General features: G+C 36.5%; 1 protein-coding gene and 1 long non-coding RNA gene across 2 annotated transcripts in view; one reads left to right on the forward strand and one right to left on the reverse strand.

Moving 5' to 3' along the window:
• The first annotated feature begins 3517 nt into the window (after positions 1–3517).
• On the forward strand, positions 3518–18476 carry LOC133621850 (E3 ubiquitin/ISG15 ligase TRIM25-like). The gene is made up of 8 exons (XM_061984247.1): positions 3518–4282; positions 7828–7923; positions 7996–8076; positions 8357–8509; positions 8654–8813; positions 14556–14627; positions 14741–14818; positions 17795–18476. Exons 1-8 carry the CDS (start codon positions 3668–3670, stop codon positions 18346–18348), a joined length of 1809 nt encoding a protein of 602 aa, XP_061840231.1. The 5' UTR covers positions 3518–3667; the 3' UTR covers positions 18349–18476.
• The window catches only part of LOC133621852 (uncharacterized), a 47726-nt gene continuing 35911 nt past the window's right edge, over positions 8186–20000 (reverse strand). The window contains exons 3-5 of the long non-coding RNA XR_009817704.1: positions 14705–14853; positions 8563–8755; positions 8186–8503 (exon numbers count right to left, since the gene is read on the reverse strand). This is a non-coding gene — a long non-coding RNA (uncharacterized lncRNA). The remainder of the gene's footprint in view (positions 8504–8562; positions 8756–14704; positions 14854–20000) is intronic.

The raw sequence follows: 20000 nt of genomic DNA on the forward strand, positions 1-20000 counted from the left end.
ATATGTCCGATAAATGATCGGTATCGTTTTTTTTATTATCGGTATCGTTTTTTTTGGTTTTTTTATTTTTATTAAATTAACATAAAAAACACAAGATACACTTACAATTAGTGCACCAACCCAAAAAACCTCCTTCCCCCATTAACACTCATTGACACAAAAGGGTTGTTTCTTTCTGTTATTAATATTCTGGTTCCTACATTATATATCAATATATATCAATACAGTCTGCAAGGGATACAGTCCGTAAGCACACATGATTGTGCGTGCTGCTGGTCCACTAACCTTTAAACAGTTAATTTTACTAATTTTCATTAATTACCAGTTTCTATGTAACTGTTTTTATATTGTTTTACTTTCTTTTGTATTCAAAAAAATGTTTTTAATTTATTTATCTTATTCTATTTTATACTTTTTTTTTTAAAAGTACCTTATCTTCACCATACCTGGTTGTGCAAATTAGGCATAATAATGTGTTAATTCCACGACTGTATATATCGGTTGATATCGGTATCGGTAATTAAAGAGTTGGACAATATCGAAATATCGGATATCGGCAAAAAGCCATTATCGGATATCCCTAATATATATATATATATATATATTGTATTTTTTTTTTTAATGTTTTTCATCCGAATTGCAATTCTCATTCATTCCGATTTTAATTTTATAAGACATTTGAAAATCGTTTTTTAATGTAATTAAAATGTTTTTTTTTATAAATAAATATTATTTTTAAAAGACGATTTTAGACCATCTCTATGAAACTTGCTCATTCATTGTTTATGTTTTTGTTGTTGTTTTTTGCTCTATGCTTTTTTAACCTGTGAAGCACTTTGGTTCAATTTAAAAGTTGTCGTAAACGTGCTATATAAATAAAGTTGACTTGACTTGACTTGCTTACATCAGCAACCAAAATGGAGGTTTTGTAACCAGTAACCGGTTTTGAAAAAGTTGTATTGTTATTATTATTTTAACAAATGATACATTGCAAAAATCGATTCTAAATGGAATCGTCACTCCAATAATCGGAGACGGATCAAATCGTGAGATTCCCAAAGATTCTCAAAGTTTTTTTTAAATTGCAGTGTTTTAAAATGCAGTGTAAAAAAATATCAGAGCAGATATATTTCTTGCTTGAAGATTCACTTGCAGAGAATTGAGACGGAAGCAATCATTTGTGTCTCAGAAGCAGAAAGAAGCAGACAGAAATATTTGTTGCAAAATAACAAATATTTATGCACCAACTTTTTTCACTTGATTTTTTTTTGCGCTGACTTTTTTCTATTAATTTTTTTTAATTGACTTTTTTTCAATTAATATTTTTGCATTGACTTTTTTTACTTAAATATTGTGCGCTGCCGTATTTCACAGATTTTTTTTTTGCATTGACTTTCTTTTCACTGAATATTTTTGAACAGACTTTTTTCACTGAATTCTTTTGCACCAAATTTTTTTGTACTGACCTTTTTTTCCACTAAATAATTTTTGCACTGACCTTCTTTTTCTGATTTTTTTTTTTTGCCGTGACTTTTTTCACTGAATATTTCTGCACTGACTTTTTTCCACTTAGTTTTTGCACTGACATTTATTTCACTTAATTTTTGTTTTATTTTTTATTTTTTTGCATTGACATTTTTTTTCACATAATTTTTTTACTTGACTTTTTTCACTGAATTCTTTTGCACTGAGTTTTTCCACTTCTTTGTTTTGCACTGACCTTTTTTTCCACTAAATCATTTTTGCACAGACCTTCTTTTTCTGTCTTTTTTTGTCATTACTTTTTTTCACTGAATATTTCTGAACTTACTTTTTTTCCACTTAGTTTTTGCACTGACTTTTTTTAACTTAATTTTTGTGCACTGCCTTTTTTCACTAAATATCTCTGCACTGAGTTTTTTTCAGATTTTTTCATACTTGACTTTTTTCTTCCAATATTTCTGCACTGACTTTTTTCCACTTTGTTTTTGCACTGACTTTTTTTTTCACAGAATTTTTTTTATCTGACTTTTTTCACTGAATTCTTTTGCACTGAATTTTTCCACTTCTTTTTTTTTTTGCACTGACCTTTTTTTCCACTAAATCATTTTTGCACATACCTTCTTTTTCTGTCTTTTTTGTCATGACTTTTTTTCACTGAATATTTCTGAACTTACTTTTTTTCCACTTAGTTTTTGCACTGACTTTTTTAACTTAATTTTTGTGCACTGACTTTTTTCACTGAATATCTGTGCACTGAGTTTTTTTCAGACTTTTTCATACTTGACTTTTTTCTCCCAATATTTCTGCACTAACTTTTTTCCACTTTGTTTTTGAACTGACTTTTTTTTCACTTAATTTTTTTTGCATTTACCTTTTTTAACTTAATTTTTGTGCACTGACTTTTTTCACATTTTGCATTGACTTTCTTTTCACTGAATATCTATGCACCGAGTTTTTTTCAGATGTTTTTATACTTGACTTTTTTCACCCAATATTTCTGCACTTACTTTTTTTCACTGAAATATTTTGCATTGACCTTTTTTCACTGAATTCTTTTGCACTGACATTTTTTTTCCAATGAATCAATTTTGCACTGACCTTTTTTTCAGAATTTTTTTCGTCTTGACTGTTTTCACCCAATATTTCTGCACTAACTTATTTTCAATGAATTATTTTGCATTGACATTTTTTCACTTAATATTTTTGCACTGACTTGTTTTTCACAGATTTTTTTGCATTGATTTTTTTACACACTCAATTTTATTACACTGTATTTTAACACACATTTTAATTTCGTTAGTTAGTTCTAGCTCAGAGTAATTTCTGATTTTAAAAAAATGGGTGGGATTAAATAAGTGTAAACTTATTCTCACTCCTTTTCAAATGTGTAAAATAATAATAATAATAATTAAAAGAAAGTTCATTGCTTATTTTGTTAATTTTTTTCGTTTTTATTCTCCATTGTTTTCATTTTGTTATAATGGCTGTTAATGGCTGTATTGGATCAGGCTTGCTCTTGTTTTTTTGCATATTTGAAATAAAATATATCAAATCAAATCAAAATCAAATTTAATGAAATTGTCATGAATTTAATGTAAAAAAAAAAAAAAGATTTTCACAAAATTCAAATGCAAAAAATTCAGCTGCATCATGATACATTCATACTAAAGACACACATCATGAACCTCCATAGTCCCACCTCTAATAAACATGTTAAAATATCCCAAACTCCGCATTGACATTACACGCATGGATGACAGGACTTTACTGTAGAACGTTTAGCATATTTTAATCATCAAATGTATTTCTATGTCGCTTTTAAAAAGTCAACCGCTTGGCATACCTGTCAGACAAGAACGAAGGGAAAATTAAGCCCACCTATGAACGGAATGAATGACGTAGCGGAAGTTATTTTTGTCCACCGGCCCCTCCTGGTCACAAGTCACAACAAACCCGACAAGAGGACGGAGGGCGGCCGAAGAAGACCGAGGAGGACCGAAGAAGCCCGGGGAGGACAGAAGAAGACCGAGGAGGACAAAAGAAAACCGAGGAGGACCGAAGAAGACCGAGGAGGACCGAAGAAGACCGAGGAGGACCGAAGCAGACCGAGGAGGACAGAAGAAGATCGAGGAGGACAGAAGAAGACCGAGGAGGACCGAAGAAGACCGAGGGGGACCAAGGAGCGATGGCCCAGGCCAACATCTCGGTGACAGAGAGTCAGTTCCGGTGTCCCATCTGCCTGGACATGCTGAAGGACCCGGTGTCCATCCCGTGCGGACACACCTACTGCATGCGGTGCATCAACGACTACTGGGACCAGGCCGAGCCGGGCCACCTGAGCTGCCCGCAGTGCCGGGAGTCGTTCAGCCCTCGGCCGGTGCTGCGGAGGAACACCGTGCTGGCCGAGGTGGTGGACAAGCTCAAGCTGAGCGAAGCCTTCGCGGCGGGGGCGGCGCCGGCCGAGCTCTACCGGGGCGGAGGCGGGCAGGTGCCGTGCGACTTCTGCCCGCCGGAGAGCAGGCTGGCGGCGGCCAAGTCGTGCCTGGTCTGCCTGGCCTCCTTCTGCCACACGCACATGTCCCCGCACCGGGAGGTGGACACGCTCAGGCGGCACAAGCTGGTGCAAGCCGTGCCCTGTCCCGCCCGCCGGCTGTGCGCGCAGCACCGCCTGGGACTGGAGCCTCCCGCCGGGGGAGACGCGGCGGAGGACGCCCCGGAGGAGTGGACCGGGGACTGTCTGCTGTGCGAGTCCGACTGGGAGGAGGTGCATCCCGGGGAGGCTCAGAGGGTCAGGAGACAGGTACGAAATGTCACATTCAAGGCTTTGGAACACTTTTTTGTACTTTTGCATCTCATTCATTGTCTACGGAGCCCCTAAGGGACATGGGGGGAAATATTTGTTTTTAATAATTTTTTTTTTTTTTTTTTTTTTTTTTTTTTTTTTTTTTTAGAAATGTATCTTGTGTGCACGAGATACATGTCTAAAAATAAAAAAATACAAAAATGAAAAATTATAAAAAAAAATGTTGGTATTTTTTTATAAATTTTAAAAAATTTTATAACTTTTAAAAAGTTTCTTTTTATAAAGTTAATTAAAAAAAAATTTTAAATAATTTTTCTAAAAAAAAAAAAAAAATCCCTCATGTCCCTTTAGGGGCTCAGTAATTGTCACACACACCACACAACTAGGTGTGGCGAAATTATTCTCTGCATCTGACCCATCACCATTGATCGCCCCCTGGGAGGTGAGGGGAGCAGTGAGCAGCAGCGGTGGCCACGCCCGGGAACCATTTTTGGTGATTTAACTCCCAATTCCAACCCTTGATGCTGAGTGCCAAGCAGGGAGGTAATGGGTCACATTTTTATAGTCATTGGTATGACTCGGCCCAAGGTTTGAACTCACGACCTACCGATCTCAGGGCGGACACTCTAACCACTAGGCCACTGTAAGACAAGAACACAAGGTTTTCCCTTTTTAATGCATTCTAAACCGTAAAATACGGCAAGTACGAGGTGGCCGGCGATGCAGTTAATGGGAGTAGGTGTCAAACTCATTTTAAATCAGGGGCCGTATGGAGAAAAATCTACTCCCACGTGGGCCGAACTGGTCAAATCACGGCATGATAACAAACATTAACCTACTCAGGTCCGCCCTGAGATCGGTAGGTTGCGAGTTCAAAACCCCGGCCGAGACTATAAAAATGGGACCCGTTACCTCCCTGCTTGGCACTCAGCATCAAGGGTTGGAATTGACACTTCATTCACCCTTGCTCCTGATGGGTCGTGGTTAGGGCCCTGCATGGCAGCTCCTGTCATCAGTGGACACAGTTTTTGCCTTGAAAATCAACTTTTACCTTGAAAATCAACTTTTGCCTTGAAAATCAGTTTTTACCTTGAAAATCAACTTTTACCTTGAAAATCAGTTTTTACCTTGAATATCAGTTTTTACCTAGAAAATTAGTTTTTACCTTGAAAATCAGTTTTTGCCTTGAAAATCAACTTTTACCTTGAAAATCAGTTTTTACCTTGAAAATCAGTTTCTATCTTGAAAATCAGTTTTTACCTTGAAAATCAGTTTCTACCTTAAAAATCAGTTTCTATCTTGAAAATCAGTTTTTACCTTGAAAATCAGCTTTTACCTTGAAAATCAGCTTTTACCTTGAAAATTAGTTTCTATCTTGAAAATCGTTTTTTACCTTGAAAATCAATTTTTGCCTTGAAAATCAACTTTTACCTTGAAAATCAGCTTTTACCTTGAAAATCAATTTTTGCCTTGAAAATCAGCTTTTACCTTGAAAATCAATTTTTGCCTTGAAAATCAACTTTTACCTTGAAAATCAGTTTTTATCTTGAAAATCGGTTTTTACCTTGAAAATCAACTTTTACCTTGAAAATAATTTTTTACCTTGAAAATAATTTTTTACCTTGAAAACCAGTTTTTACCTTGAAAATCAAATTTTGCCTTGAAAATCAACTTTTACCTTGAAAATCAGCTTTTACCTTGAAAATCAGTTTTTGCCTTGAAAATCAACTTTTACCTTGAAAATCAGTTTCTATCTTGAAAATCAGTTTTTACCTTGAAAATCAGTTTTTGCCTTGAAAATCAACTTTTACCTTGAAAATCAGTTTCTATCTTGAAAATCAGTTTTTACCTTGAAAATCAGTTTTTGCCTTGAAAATCAACTTTTACCTTGAAAATTAGTTTCTATCTTGAAAATCCGTTTTTACCTTGAAAATAAACTTTTACCTTGAAAATTCGTTTTTACCTTGAAAATCCGTTTTTACCTTGAAAATCAGCTTTTACCTTGAAAATCAGTTTTTACCTTGAAAATCAGTTTTTGCCTTGAAAATCAACTTTTACCATGAAAATCAGTTTCTATCTTGAAAATCAGTTTTTACCTTGAAAATCAAGTTTACCTTGAAAATCAGTTTTTACCTTGAAAATCAACTTTTACCTTGAAAATAATTTTTTACCTTGAAAATCAGTTTTTACCTTGAAAATCAGTTTTTACCTTGAAAATCAGTTTTTGCCTTGAAAATCAACTTTTACCTTGAAAATTAGTTTCTATCTTGAAAATCAGTTTTTACCTTGAAAATCAACTTTTACCTTGAAAATTCGTTTTTACCTTGAAAATCCGTTTTTACCTTGAAAATCAGCTTTTACCTTGAAAATCAGTTTTTACCTTGAAAATCAGTTTTTGCCTTGAAAATCCGTTTTTACCTTGAAAATCAGCTTTTACCTTGAAAATCAGTTTTTACCTTGAAAATCAGTTTTTGCCTTGAAAATCAACTTTTACCATGAAAATCAGTTTCTATCTTGAAAATCAGTTTTTACCTTGAAAATCAAGTTTACCTTGAAAATCAGTTTTTACCTTGAAAATCAACTTTTACCTTGAAAATCAGCTTTTACCTTGAAAATCAGCTTTTGCCTTAATTCAACTTTTACCATGAAAATAATTTTTTACCTTGAAAATAATTTTTTACCTTGAAAATTAGTTTTTGCCTTGAAAATCAACTTTTACCTTGAAAATCCATTTTTACCTTGAAAATCCATTTTTGCCTTGAAAATCAGTTTCTATCTTGAAAAATCAGTTTTTGCCTTGAAAATCAACTTTTACCTTGAAAATCAGTTTTTGCCTTGAAAATCAACTTTTACCTTGAAAATTATTTTTTACCTTGAAAATTATTTTTTAGCTTGAAAATTAGTTTTTGCCTTAAAAATCAAGTTTTACCTTGAAAATTCGTTTTTACCTTGAAAATCCGTTTTTACCTTGAAAATCAAGTTTTACCTTGAAAATCATTTTTTACCTTGAAAATCAACTTTTACCTTGAATATCAGCTTTTACCTTGAAAACCAGTTTTTGCCTTGAAAATCAACTTTTACCTTGAAAATAATTTTTTACCTTGAAAATTATTTTTTACCTTGAAAATTAGTTTTTGCCTTAAAAATCAACTTTTACCTTGAAAATTCGTTTTTACCTTGAAAATCCGTTTTTACCTTGAAAATCAAGTTTTACCTTGAAAATCATTTTTTACCTTGAAAATCAACTTTTACCTTGAAAATCAGCTTTTACCTTGAAAACCAGCTTTTACCTTCAAAATCAGTTTTTGCCTTGAAAATCAACTTTTACATTGAAAATCATTTTTTACCTTGAAAATTAGTTTTTGCCTTGAAAATCAACTTTTACCTTGAAAATCAGTTTTAACCTTGAAAATCAACTTTCACCTTGAAAATAATTTTTTACCTTGAAATTCCGTTTTTACCTTGAAAATCTACTTTTGCCTTGAAAATCAGTTTTCCCGCCACTAAGAGGAGGGGAAAACTGTACCTTGTCTGGTGTGCAGGTTCAGCTCCAAGAGTCTCAGAGGACGATCCAGGGCAAAATCCGAAGCTGCGAGCGCGAACTGGAGGAGTCTCAGCAGAGTCTGGAGTCGCTGAAGGTGTGTATCACCATGGCAACGGAGAAGAATGCGTTAACGATCCGCACGCAATTTCAATTCTGCCGGTTGCAGGCGTCCGCTTCGGCCGTCCTGGAAGACAGCGAGGCCCTCTTTGCTGACATGGCGCTCCGCCTGGAGAAGACCAAGACCGAGGCGAGTAGATACAGTAGGGAATGGGTTCTTATGGTCCAATTCCTGGGTGGATCTCGCGTGAGAGGAAGAGGGGAGGTTACTCATTTAGTTGGAATTGCCACAAAACACATTTTAGGACATTCGACACTTTACTGCCATCTGGCGGCCAACGTTTTGTCACGTTTCATGTGTCAGGTAAATCGCCACGAATGGGGCCATTGAATCTAGTGTACGTCGCCTTACATGGTAGATTGCCACGATGTATCCCGCCTGGCAAATGGTGACTGGCGGTCTTGTGTAGGTCCGCGCCAGGCTGGAAGCCCGGAAGCGAGCGGCGGTGGGGCGGGCCGAGCTGGACATGGAGATGCTGCGGAAGGATCTGGAAGCGCTGAGGAGGCGGGACGAGGAGATCAGCCGGCTCACCCAAACGGAGGACAACGGACACTTCCTGCAGGTGAGGAGGGATCAGCGATGAGTCAGCAGTGACCGGTGGAAAAAAGTCCTCACCTGGCTGAATGCAATTTTCCAAAGGACGCAGTGAGGCGTGCTAAAGAGACTTTGTCCTCCTCCTCCTCCTCTGTCTGCTCAACCCTCCCAGGCGGCGCCGCTGCTGTGCCTTCCTGTGCCTGCCAGCCGCCCTTCCAGGACCCTGGCCCCGCCCACAGAGGCCTTCAGTGGCGCCAGGAGGGCGCTGTGTCACCTCCGCAGTCGTGTGGAGGAGGTGTGCCGCGAGGAGGTGGACATGATCAGCCGAGCAGGTGAGGATGGAGACCACACACACGCACACACACACACACACACACACACACACACACACACACACACACGCACTTAATGAGAGTCACGCTTCTGGTGGCGGGTGTTGCGGAGGTGAGAACACACATCACCAGTGACAGTGGGTCATGTGACCCCGTGTGACGTGACACCCCTGAGTAGTGTCGCCATCATTAATTCAACATTTCACTTGACATAACCCGGCGAGCAGCACGACTAATTAGCTCCGCCTAACCAGACTTGCTAAAGGAGTTAGCATGAGTGTGTTAGCGTCGTGTTGTTAAAGGTGTCCCATTTGTGATTTTTTTAATGAGGTTGTAACAGTAACAGTTACATATGTAACAGTAACCGTTATATGTGTAACAGTGTTATGTGTAACAATAACAGTAAAATGTGTAATGCAATAGTAATATGTGTAACAATAACATAAATATTTATAACAGTAAAATGTGTAACAATAAAAGTAAAATGTGTAACAATAACAGTAATGCGTGTGACAGTAATATGTGTTACATATGTAACAGTAATATGTGTAACAGTAACCGTTATATGTGTAACAGTGATATGTGTAACAATACCAGTAAAATGTGTAACACAATAGTAATATGTGTAACAATAACAGAAATATTTATAACAGTTATATGTGTAACAGTAAAATGTGTAACAATAAAAGTAATATGTGTAACAGTAAAATGTGTAACAATAAAAGTAATATGTGTAACAGTAATGTGTAACAATAACAGTAATGCGTGTGACAGTGATATGTGTAACAGTTACATATGTAACAGTAATATGTGTAACAGTAACGGTTATATGTGTAACAGTGATATGTGTAACAATAACAGTAAAATGTGTAACGCAATATTAATAAGTGTAACAATAACATAAATATTTATAACAGTTATATGTGTAACAGAAAAATGTGTAACAATAAAAGTAATATGTGTAACAGTAATATGTGTAACAATAACAGTAATGCGTGTGACAGTAATATGTGTCACAGTTACATATGTAACAGTAATATGTGTAACAGTAACGCGTGTGACAGTAATATGTGTAAAAGTTACATATGTAACAGTAATATGTGTAACAGTAACAGTAATATGTGTAACAGTAATATGGGTAACAGTAATATGTGTAACAGTGATATGTGTTACAGTAACAGTAGCATTTGTAACGTAATAGTGAATGTAACGTACTAGTAATATGTGTAACAATAACATAAATGTTTATAACAGTTATATGTGTATAACATAAATGTTTATAACAGTTACTGTATATGTGTAACAGTAAAATGTGCAACAACAAAAGTAACATTTGTATCATAACAGTAATATGTGTAACAATAACAGTAATGCGTGTGACAGTAATATGTGTACTAGTTACATATGTAACAGTAATATGTGTAACAATAAAAGTAATATGTGTAACAGTAATATGTGTAACACTAACAGTAATGCGTGTGACAGTAATATGTATAAAAGTTACATATGTAACAGTAATATGTGTAACAGTAACAGTAATATGTGTAACACTAACAGTAATGTGTGTGACAGTAATATGTGTAAAAGTTACATATGTAACAGTAATATGTGTAACAGTAATATGGGTAACAGTAATATGTGTAACAGTGCTATGTGTTACAGTAACAGTAGCATTTGTAACATAATAGTAAAATGTGTAACAATAACATAAATGTTTATAACAGTTATATGTGTATAACATAAATGTTTATAACAGTTACTGTATATGTGTAACAGTAATATGTGCAACAACAAAAGTAACATTTGTATCATAACAGTAATATGTGTAACAATAACAGTAATGCATGTGCCAGTAATATGTGTAGCACACCCGTGTAATGTGTAACAAAGCAGTAATATGTGCAACAATAACAGTGATATGTGAAAAAAGTATGTGTGAAATAACAGTAAAATGTGTAACAATAACTTTGATATGTGTAACAGTAATATGTGTTACATAACTGTAATAAGTGTAACATACCAGTAATAAGTGTAACGTACCAGTAATACGTGTAACAATAATACGTGTAACAGCAATTTGTGCTCCGAGAGCCTATTTATGTAACAGTAATATGTGAAACGATAACAATAATGTGTAATGTTACAGTAATATGTTTAACAGTAAAATGTGTAATATAACAGTAATATGTGTAACATAACTGTAATACGTGTTAGATACCAGTAATACGTGTAACAGTAATATGTGTAACATAACTGTAACAAGTGTGAGATACCAGTAACACGTGTAACAGTAATATGTGTAACATAACTGTAATAAGTGTGAGATACCAGTAACACGTGTAACTGTACTATGTGTAACATAACTGTAATAAGTGTGAGATACCAGTAACACGTGTAACAGTACTATGTGTAACATAACTGTAATAAGTGTGAGATACCAGTAATACGTGTAACAGTAATATGTGTAACATAACATAAATATGTGTGACACAACAGTCATGTGTAACAGTAATATGTTTAACAATAATGTGTGTAACATTAAAAGTAATGTGTAACTTAATAAGAGTATGTGTAACCTTAACAGTAATATGTTTGACAGAACTATGTGCCCCTTGAGCCTATTTATGTAACAGTAATATGGGAAACAATAACAGTAATATGTGAAAGATTACAGTAACATTAATATGTATAACAGAATAGTAATGTGTGTAACAGTAACAGGAGTATGTGTTACAATAATATGTGTGACATAACAGTAATGTATGTAACATAACAGTAATGTGTGTGTGTAACCTAAGTAAACAGTAATATGTGTAAGGTTACAATAATATGTTTAATGTGTGTAACAATAACAGGAGTATGTGTTACAATAATATGTGTAACAGTATATGTGTAATAGTAATATTTTTAACAGTAAAATGCGTAACAGGAGCAGTAATATGTGTAACAGTACTATGTGTACTAGAGCCTATTTATATAACAGTAATATGTTTAACTGTAAAAAAAAAAAAACATGTGTAACAGTAATATTTGTAACAGTAATATGTGTAACAGGAGCAGTAATATGTGTAACAGTGCTATGTGCACTGAAGCCTATTAATGTAACATTAATATGTTTAACTGTAACAATATGTGTAAGAGTAAGAGTACTATGTATAACATTAATATGTGTAAGAGTAAGAGTACTATGTATAACAGTAATATGTGTAACAATAAGAGTACTATGTATAACAGTAATATGTGTAACAATAAGAGTACTATGTATAACAGTAATATGTGTAAGAGTAAGAGTACTATGTTTAACAGTAATATGTGTAAGAGTAAGAGTACTATGTATAACAGTAATATGTGTAACAGTAAGAGTACTATGTATAACAGTAATATGTGTAGCAGTAAGAGTACTATGTATAACAGTAATATGTGTAACAGTAAGAGTACTATGTATAACAGTAATATGTGTAAGAGTAAGAGTACTATGTATAACAGTAATATGTGTAAGAGTAAGAGTACTATGTATAACAGTAATATGTGTAACAGTAAGAGTACTATGTATAACAGTAATATGTGTAAGAGTAAGAGTACTATGTATAACAGTAATATGTGTAACAGTAAGAGTACTATGTATAACAGTAATATGTGTAAGAGTAAGAGTACTATGTATAACAGTAATATGTGTAAGAGTAAGAGTACTATGTATAACAGTAATATGTGTAAGAGTAAGAGTACTATGTATAACAGTAATATGTGTAACAGTAAGAGTACTATGTATAACAGTAATATGTGTAACAGTAAGAGTACTATGTATAACAGTAATATGTGTAACAGTAAGAGTACTATGTATAACAGTAATATGTGTAAGAGTACTATGTATAACAGTAATATGTGTAACAGTAAGAGTACTATGTATAACAGTAATATGTGTAAGAGTAAGAGTACTATGTATAACAGTAATATGTGTAAGAGTAAGAGTACTATGTATAACAGTAATATGTGTAACAGTAAGAGTACTATGTATAACAGTAATATGTGTAAGAGTAAGAGTACTATGTATAACAGTAATATGTGTAACAGTAAGAGTACTATGTATAACAGTAATATGTGTAACAGTAAGAGTACTATGTATAACAGTAATATGTGTAACAGTAAGAGTACTATGTATAACAGTAATATGTGTAAGAGTAAGAGTACTATGTATAACAGTAATATGTGTAACAGTAAGAGTACTATGTATAACAGTAATATGTGTAAGAGTAAGAGTACTATGTATAACAGTAATATGTGTAACAGTAAGAGTACTATGTATAACAGTAATATGTGTAACAGTAAGAGTACTATGTATAACAGTAATATGTGTAACAGTAAGAGTACTATGTATAACAGTAATATGTGTAACAGTAAGAGTACTATGTATAACAGTAATATGTGTAAGAGTAAGAGTACTATGTATAACAGTAATATGTATAACAGTAATATGTGTAACAGTAAGAGTACTATGTATAACAGTAATATGTGTAAGAGTACTATGTATAACAGTAATATGTGTAACAGTAAGAGTACTATGTATAACAGTAATATGTGTAAGAGTAAGAGTACTATGTATAACAGTAATATGTGTAAGAGTAAGAGTACTATGTATAACAGTAATATGTGTAAGAGTAAGAGTACTATGTATAACAGTAATATGTGTAAGAGTAAGAGTACTATGTATAACAGTAATATGTGTAAGAGTAAGAGTACTATGTATAACAGTAATATGTGTAAGAGTAAGAGTACTATGTATAACAGTAATATGTATAACAGTAATATGTGTAAGAGTAAGAGTACTATGTATAACAGTAATATGTGTAAGAGTAAGAGTACTATGTATAACAGTAATATGTGTAACAGTAATATGTGTAAGAGTAAGAGTACTATGTATAACAGTAATATGTGTAAGAGTAAGAGTACTATGTATAACAGTAATATGTGTAAGAGTACTATGTATAACAGTAATATGTGTAAGAGTAAGAGTACTATGTATAGCAGTAATATGTGTAACAGTAAGAGTACTATGTATAGCAGTAATATGTGTAACAGTAAGAGTACTATGTATAGCAGTAATATGTGTAACAGTAAGAGTACTATGTGTAACAGTAATATGTGTAAGAGTACTATGTATAACAGTAATATGTGTAAGAGTAAGAGTACAATGTATAACAGTAATATGTGTAAGAGTAAGAGTACTATGTGTAACAGTAATATGTGTAAGAGTACTATGTATAACAGTAATATGTGTAAGAGTAAGAGTACTATGTATAACAGTAATATGTGTAAGAGTAAGAGTACTATGTATAACAGTAATATGTGTAACAGTAAGAGTACTATGTATAACAGTAATATGTGTAACAGTAAGAGTACTATGTATAACAGTAATATGTGTAAGAGTACTATGTATAACAGTAATATGTGTAACAGTAAGAGTACTATGTATAACAGTAATATGTGTAAGAGTACTATGTATAACAGTAATATGTGTAACAGTAAGAGTACTATGTATAACAGTAATATGTGTAAGAGTACTATGTATAACAGTAATATGTGTAACAGTAACGTGTGCTCCTACAGCCTACTTCTGCAACAGTAACATGTGTAACAATAACAGTCATTTGTTTAACTGTAACAATACGTGTAACAGTAATACTGACAGTTTTTTGTCAGTTTGTAAATAATCCTAAAAGTCTTCATTTTCATGGCATGTTGAAGATGGACGACTCAGTGCAGAGAACTTCAAGCCTCACCAGTCTCCGCGTTCAGCAGGTCTAGATGCTACTCAAGGTAAGTAACATACTTGTAACATACTTGTATGTACACCATAGTAACATATAGTACACAATGCTACATCAGTGACTCACAGACAAGGTGACCACCACTTCCTTGTGTGTCCTCAGTGTTGTCTGCATCGTTCCCGCTGTCCTTGTTGTCTCTGCAGCCCGCCGATCAGAGGATGAGGGCGGCTTTCCTCAGGTGTAAGTTCTCCTCTTCCTCATAAACACCACACAAGCTGGTCCGCCGGAGAATAAGAAGACAGAGCAGGAGGGGTCAATGTTGTCAACTTAGCCATTTTGTCACCACGTCCAGCCAGTAACTAGACCCCTGGTGACAAAACTAGTGAACAGACTTCTGGAAACCGTGGCTTAAAAGTATGAGGGGCCGTTAGAGACATTATTCAGTATGAGGGGCCGTTAGGGACATTATTCAGAATTACCTCTTACATACACTACTGAAATGCTCTCACACAAACAACTGAAATATTTTTCTTTTATACACACTACTGAAACACTCTTATAAACACTACTGAAACACTCTTACATACACTACTGAAATGCTCTCACACAACTGACATTTTTTTCTTTTATACACACTACTGAAACACTCTTATAAACACTACTGAAATGCTCTTACATACACTACTGAAACGCTCTTATAAACACTACTGAAATGCTCTTATAAACACTACTGAAACGCTCTTATAAACACTACTGAAACACTCTTACATACACTACTGAAACACTCTTATAAACACTACTGGAATGCTCTTACATACACTACTGAAATGCTCTTATAAACACTACTGAAACACTCTTATAAACACTACTGAAACACTCTTATAAACACTACTGAAATGCTCTTATAAACACTACTGAAACGCTCTTATATACACTACTGAAACACTCTTATAAACACTACTGAAACACTCTTATAAACACTACTGAAACGCTCTTATAAACACTACTGAAACACTCTTATAAACACTACTGAAACACTCTTACATACACTACTGAAACACTCTTATAAACACTACTGGAATGCTCTTACATACACTACTGAAATGCTCTTATAAACACTACTGAAACACTCTTATAAACACTACTGAAATGCTCTTATAAACACTACTGAAACGCTCTTATATACACTACTGAAACACTCTTATAAACACTACTGAAACACTCTTATAAACACTACTGAAACACTCTTATAAACACTACTGAAACACTCTTATAAACACTACTGAAACACTCTTATAAACATTACTGAAACATTCTTACATATACTACTGAAATGCTCTCACATAAACAACTGAAATGTTTTTCTCTCACACACACTACTGAAACACTCTCATACACACTACTGACACACTGTTATACACACTACTGAAACACTCTTATACACACTACTGAAACACTCTTACACACACTACTGAAACACTCTTATACACACTACTGAAATGCTTTCACATAAACAACTGAAATGTTTTTCTCTCACACACACTACTGAAACACTCTTATACACACGACTGAAACACTCTTATACACACTACTGAAATGCTCTCACATAAACGACTGAAATGTTTTTCTCCCACACACTACTGAAACACTCTTATACACACTACTGAATCACTCTTATACACACTACTGAAATGCTCTCACATCCATCCATCCATCCATCTTCTTCCGCTTATCCGAGGTCGGGTCGCGGGGGCAGCAGCCTAAGCAGGGAAGCCCAGACTTCCCTCTCCCCAGCCACTTCGTCCAGCTCTTCCTGTGGGACCCCGAGGCGTTCCCAGGCCAGCTCTCACATAAACAACTGAAATGTTTTTCTCTCACACACACTACTGAAACACTCTTATACACACTACTGAAATGCTCTCACATAAACAACTGAAATGTTTTTCTCTCACACACACTACTGAAACACTTATACACACTACTGAAATGCTCTCACGTACGGGGCGGTATAGCTCGGTTGGTAGAGCGGCCGTGTCAGCAACTTGAGGGTTGCAGGTTCGATCCCCGCTTCCGCCATCCTAGTCACTGCCGTTGTGTCCTTGGGCAAGACACTTTACCCACCTGCTCCCAGTGCCACCCACACTGGTTTAAATGTAAAATTAGATATTGGGTTTCACAATGTAAAGCGCTTTGAGTCACTTGAGAAAAAGCGCTATATAAATATAATTCACTTCACTTCACATAAACAACTGAAATGTTTTTCTCTCACACACACTACTGAAACACTCTTATACACACTGCTGACATGTTCTCACATACACTACTGAAATGCTCTCACATACACTACTGAAACACTCTTATACACACTACTGACATGCTCTCACATACACTACTGAAATGCTCTCACATACACTACTGAAAAGCGCTCTCATACACTACTGAAATGCTCTCACATACACTACTGAAAAGCTCTCTCATACACTACTAAAAAGCTCTCACATACACTACTGAAAAGCTCTCTCATACACTACTGAAATGCTCTCACATACACTACTGAAAAGCTCTCTCATACACTACTAAAAAGCTCTCACACACACTACTGAAAAGCTCTCTCATACACTACTGAAATGCTCTCACATACACTACTGAAAAGCGCTCTCATACACTACTGAAATGCTCTCACATACACTACTGAAAAGCTCTCTCATACACTACTGAAAAGCGCTCTCATACACTACTGAAAAGCTCTCTCATACACTACTGAAATGCTCTCACATACACTACTGAAAAGCGCTCTCATACACTACTGAAATGCTCTCACATACACTACTGAAAAGCTCTCTCATACACTACTGAAATGCTCTCACATATACTACTGAAAAGCGCTCTCATACACTACTGAAAAGCTCTCTCATACACTACTGAAATGCTCTCACAAACACTACTAAAAAGCTCTCACATACATAGAGCATTTCAGTAGTGTATTTAAGAGGTAATTCTGAATAATGTCCCTAACGGCTCCTCATATGAAAGTGTCGCTCTTCTCAACTAACTACCGCACCAAATAAAATACAAGCAGGATCCGGTGTTTCAACACCTTGTACTTCATCAATAATTCAACGTGTCTCGTCTGTCCACTCGGTGCCAAAATGTCAGCTGGTCCTCACAAACGAGTTCCACGTTTCTGACCGGGTTCTTCCTGTTCCCTCCCGACAGTTTCCTGTCATCTGTCCCTGGATCCGGAGACGGCCCACCCCACCCTGGTTCTCCTGGAGGGTCGCCAGGGGGCGCACTGCGGCGAGGAGCCCCAGTCCTACCCCGCCCACCCCCAGCGCTTCGACTCGGTGGCTCAGGTGCTGTGCCGGGAGGGCCAGTTCGGCGGCGCCAGCTACTGGGAGGTGGAGTGGCGCGGCGGCGGCTGGATCGACATCGGCGCCACCTACCGCGGAATCGGCCGCAAGGGCGGCGGCAAGCCCTGCCTGCTGGGGCGCAACGAGAACTCGTGGCGGCTGAGGTGCACGCCGGCGGGCTACGCCGCCTGGCACGACAACCGCAAGACCACCGTGGCGGCTCCGCCGTGCCCCCGCGTCGGCGTCTTCCTGGAGCGCCAGAAGGGGGCGCTGTCCTTCTACAGCGTGTCCGACTCCATGATGCTCCTACACACCTTCCGATGTCCCTTCTCTCAGCCGCTCTATCCGGCCTTCCGGCTGGACCTGGACTCCACCCTGCTCATCTGCCCCCAGGAGTCGGGGGCCGGGAGCCAGACGTAACCCCGCCCCTTGCTCCTACTTCTACGAAGGGCTTCTGCTTCCCGTCCTCAAACATGAATGCCTTTCAAAACCTTTTAACGTTTGCAGGAAATTACAAACCCCGTTTCCATATGAGTTGGGAAATTGTGTTAGATGTAAATATAAACGGAATACAATGATTTGCAAATCCTTTTCAACCCATATTCAGTTGAATATGCTACAAAGACAACATATTTGATGTTCAAACTCATAAACATTTTTTTTTTTTTTGCAAATAATCATTAACTTTAGAATTTGATGCCAGCAACACGTGACAAAGAAGTTGGGAAAGGTGGCAATAAATACTGATAAAGTTGAGGAATGCTCATCAAACACTTATTTGGAACATCCCACAGGTGAACAGGCAAATTGGGAACAGGTGGGTGCCATGATTGGGTATAAAAGTAATTCCATGAAATGCTCAGTCATTCACAAACAAGGATGGGGCGAGGGTCACCACTTTGTCAACAAATGCGTGAGCAAATTGTTGAACAGTTTAAGAAAAACCTTTCTCAACCAGCTATTGCAAGGAATTTAGGGATTTCACCATCTACGGTCCGTAATATCATCAAAGGGTTCAGAGAATCTGGAGAAATCACTGCACGTAAGCAGCTAAGCCAGTGACCTTCGATCCCTCAGGCTGTACTGCATCAACAAGCGACATCAGTGTGTAAAGGATATCACCACATGGGCTCAGGAACACTTCAGAAACCCACTGTCAGTAACTACAGTTGGTCGCTACATCTGTAAGTGCAAGTTAGAACTCTCCTATGCAAGGCGAAAACCATGTATCAACAACACCCAGAAACGCTGTCGGCTTCGCTGGGCCTGAGCTCATCTAAGATGGACTGATACAAAGTGGAAAAGTGTTCTGTGGTCTGACGAGTCCACATTTCAAATTGTTTTTGGAAACTGTGGACGTCGTGTCCTCCGGACCAAATCGGAAAAGAACCATCCGGATTGTTATAGGCACAAAGTTGTAGTTGTAGCATCTGCGATGGTATGGGGGTGTATTAGTGCCCAAGACATGGGTAACTTACACATCTGTGAAGGTGCCATTAATGCTGAAAGGTACATATGCAATATATGTTGCCATCCAAGCAACGTTACCATGGACGCCCCTGCTTATTTCAGCACGACAATGCCAAGCCAGGTGTTACATCAACGTGGCTTCATAGTAAAAGAGTGCGGGTACTAGACTGGCCTGCCTGTAGTCCAGACCTGTCTCCCATTGAAAATGTGTGGCGCATTATGAAGCCTAAAATAGCACAACGGAGACCCCCGGACTGTTGAACAACTTAAGCTGTACATCAAGCAAGAATGGGAAAGAATTCCACCTGAGAAGCTTCAAAAATGTGTCTCCTCAGTTCCCAAACGTTTACTGAGTGTTGTTAAAAGGAAAGGCCATGTAACACAGTGGTGAATATGCCCTTTCCCAACTACTTTGGCACGTGTTGCAGCCATGAAATTCTAAGTTAATTATTATTTGCAAAAAAAAAAATAAAGTTTATCAGTTTGAACATCAAATATGTTGTCTTTGTAGCATATTCAACTGAATATGGGTTGAAAAGGATTTGCAAATCATTGTATTCCGTTTATATTTACATCTAACACAATTTCCCAACTCATATGGA

The sequence above is a fragment of the Nerophis lumbriciformis genome, linkage group LG25 (genome assembly GCF_033978685.3).
Source record: "Nerophis lumbriciformis linkage group LG25, RoL_Nlum_v2.1, whole genome shotgun sequence".
Lineage (NCBI taxonomy): Eukaryota > Metazoa > Chordata > Actinopteri > Syngnathiformes > Syngnathidae > Nerophis > Nerophis lumbriciformis.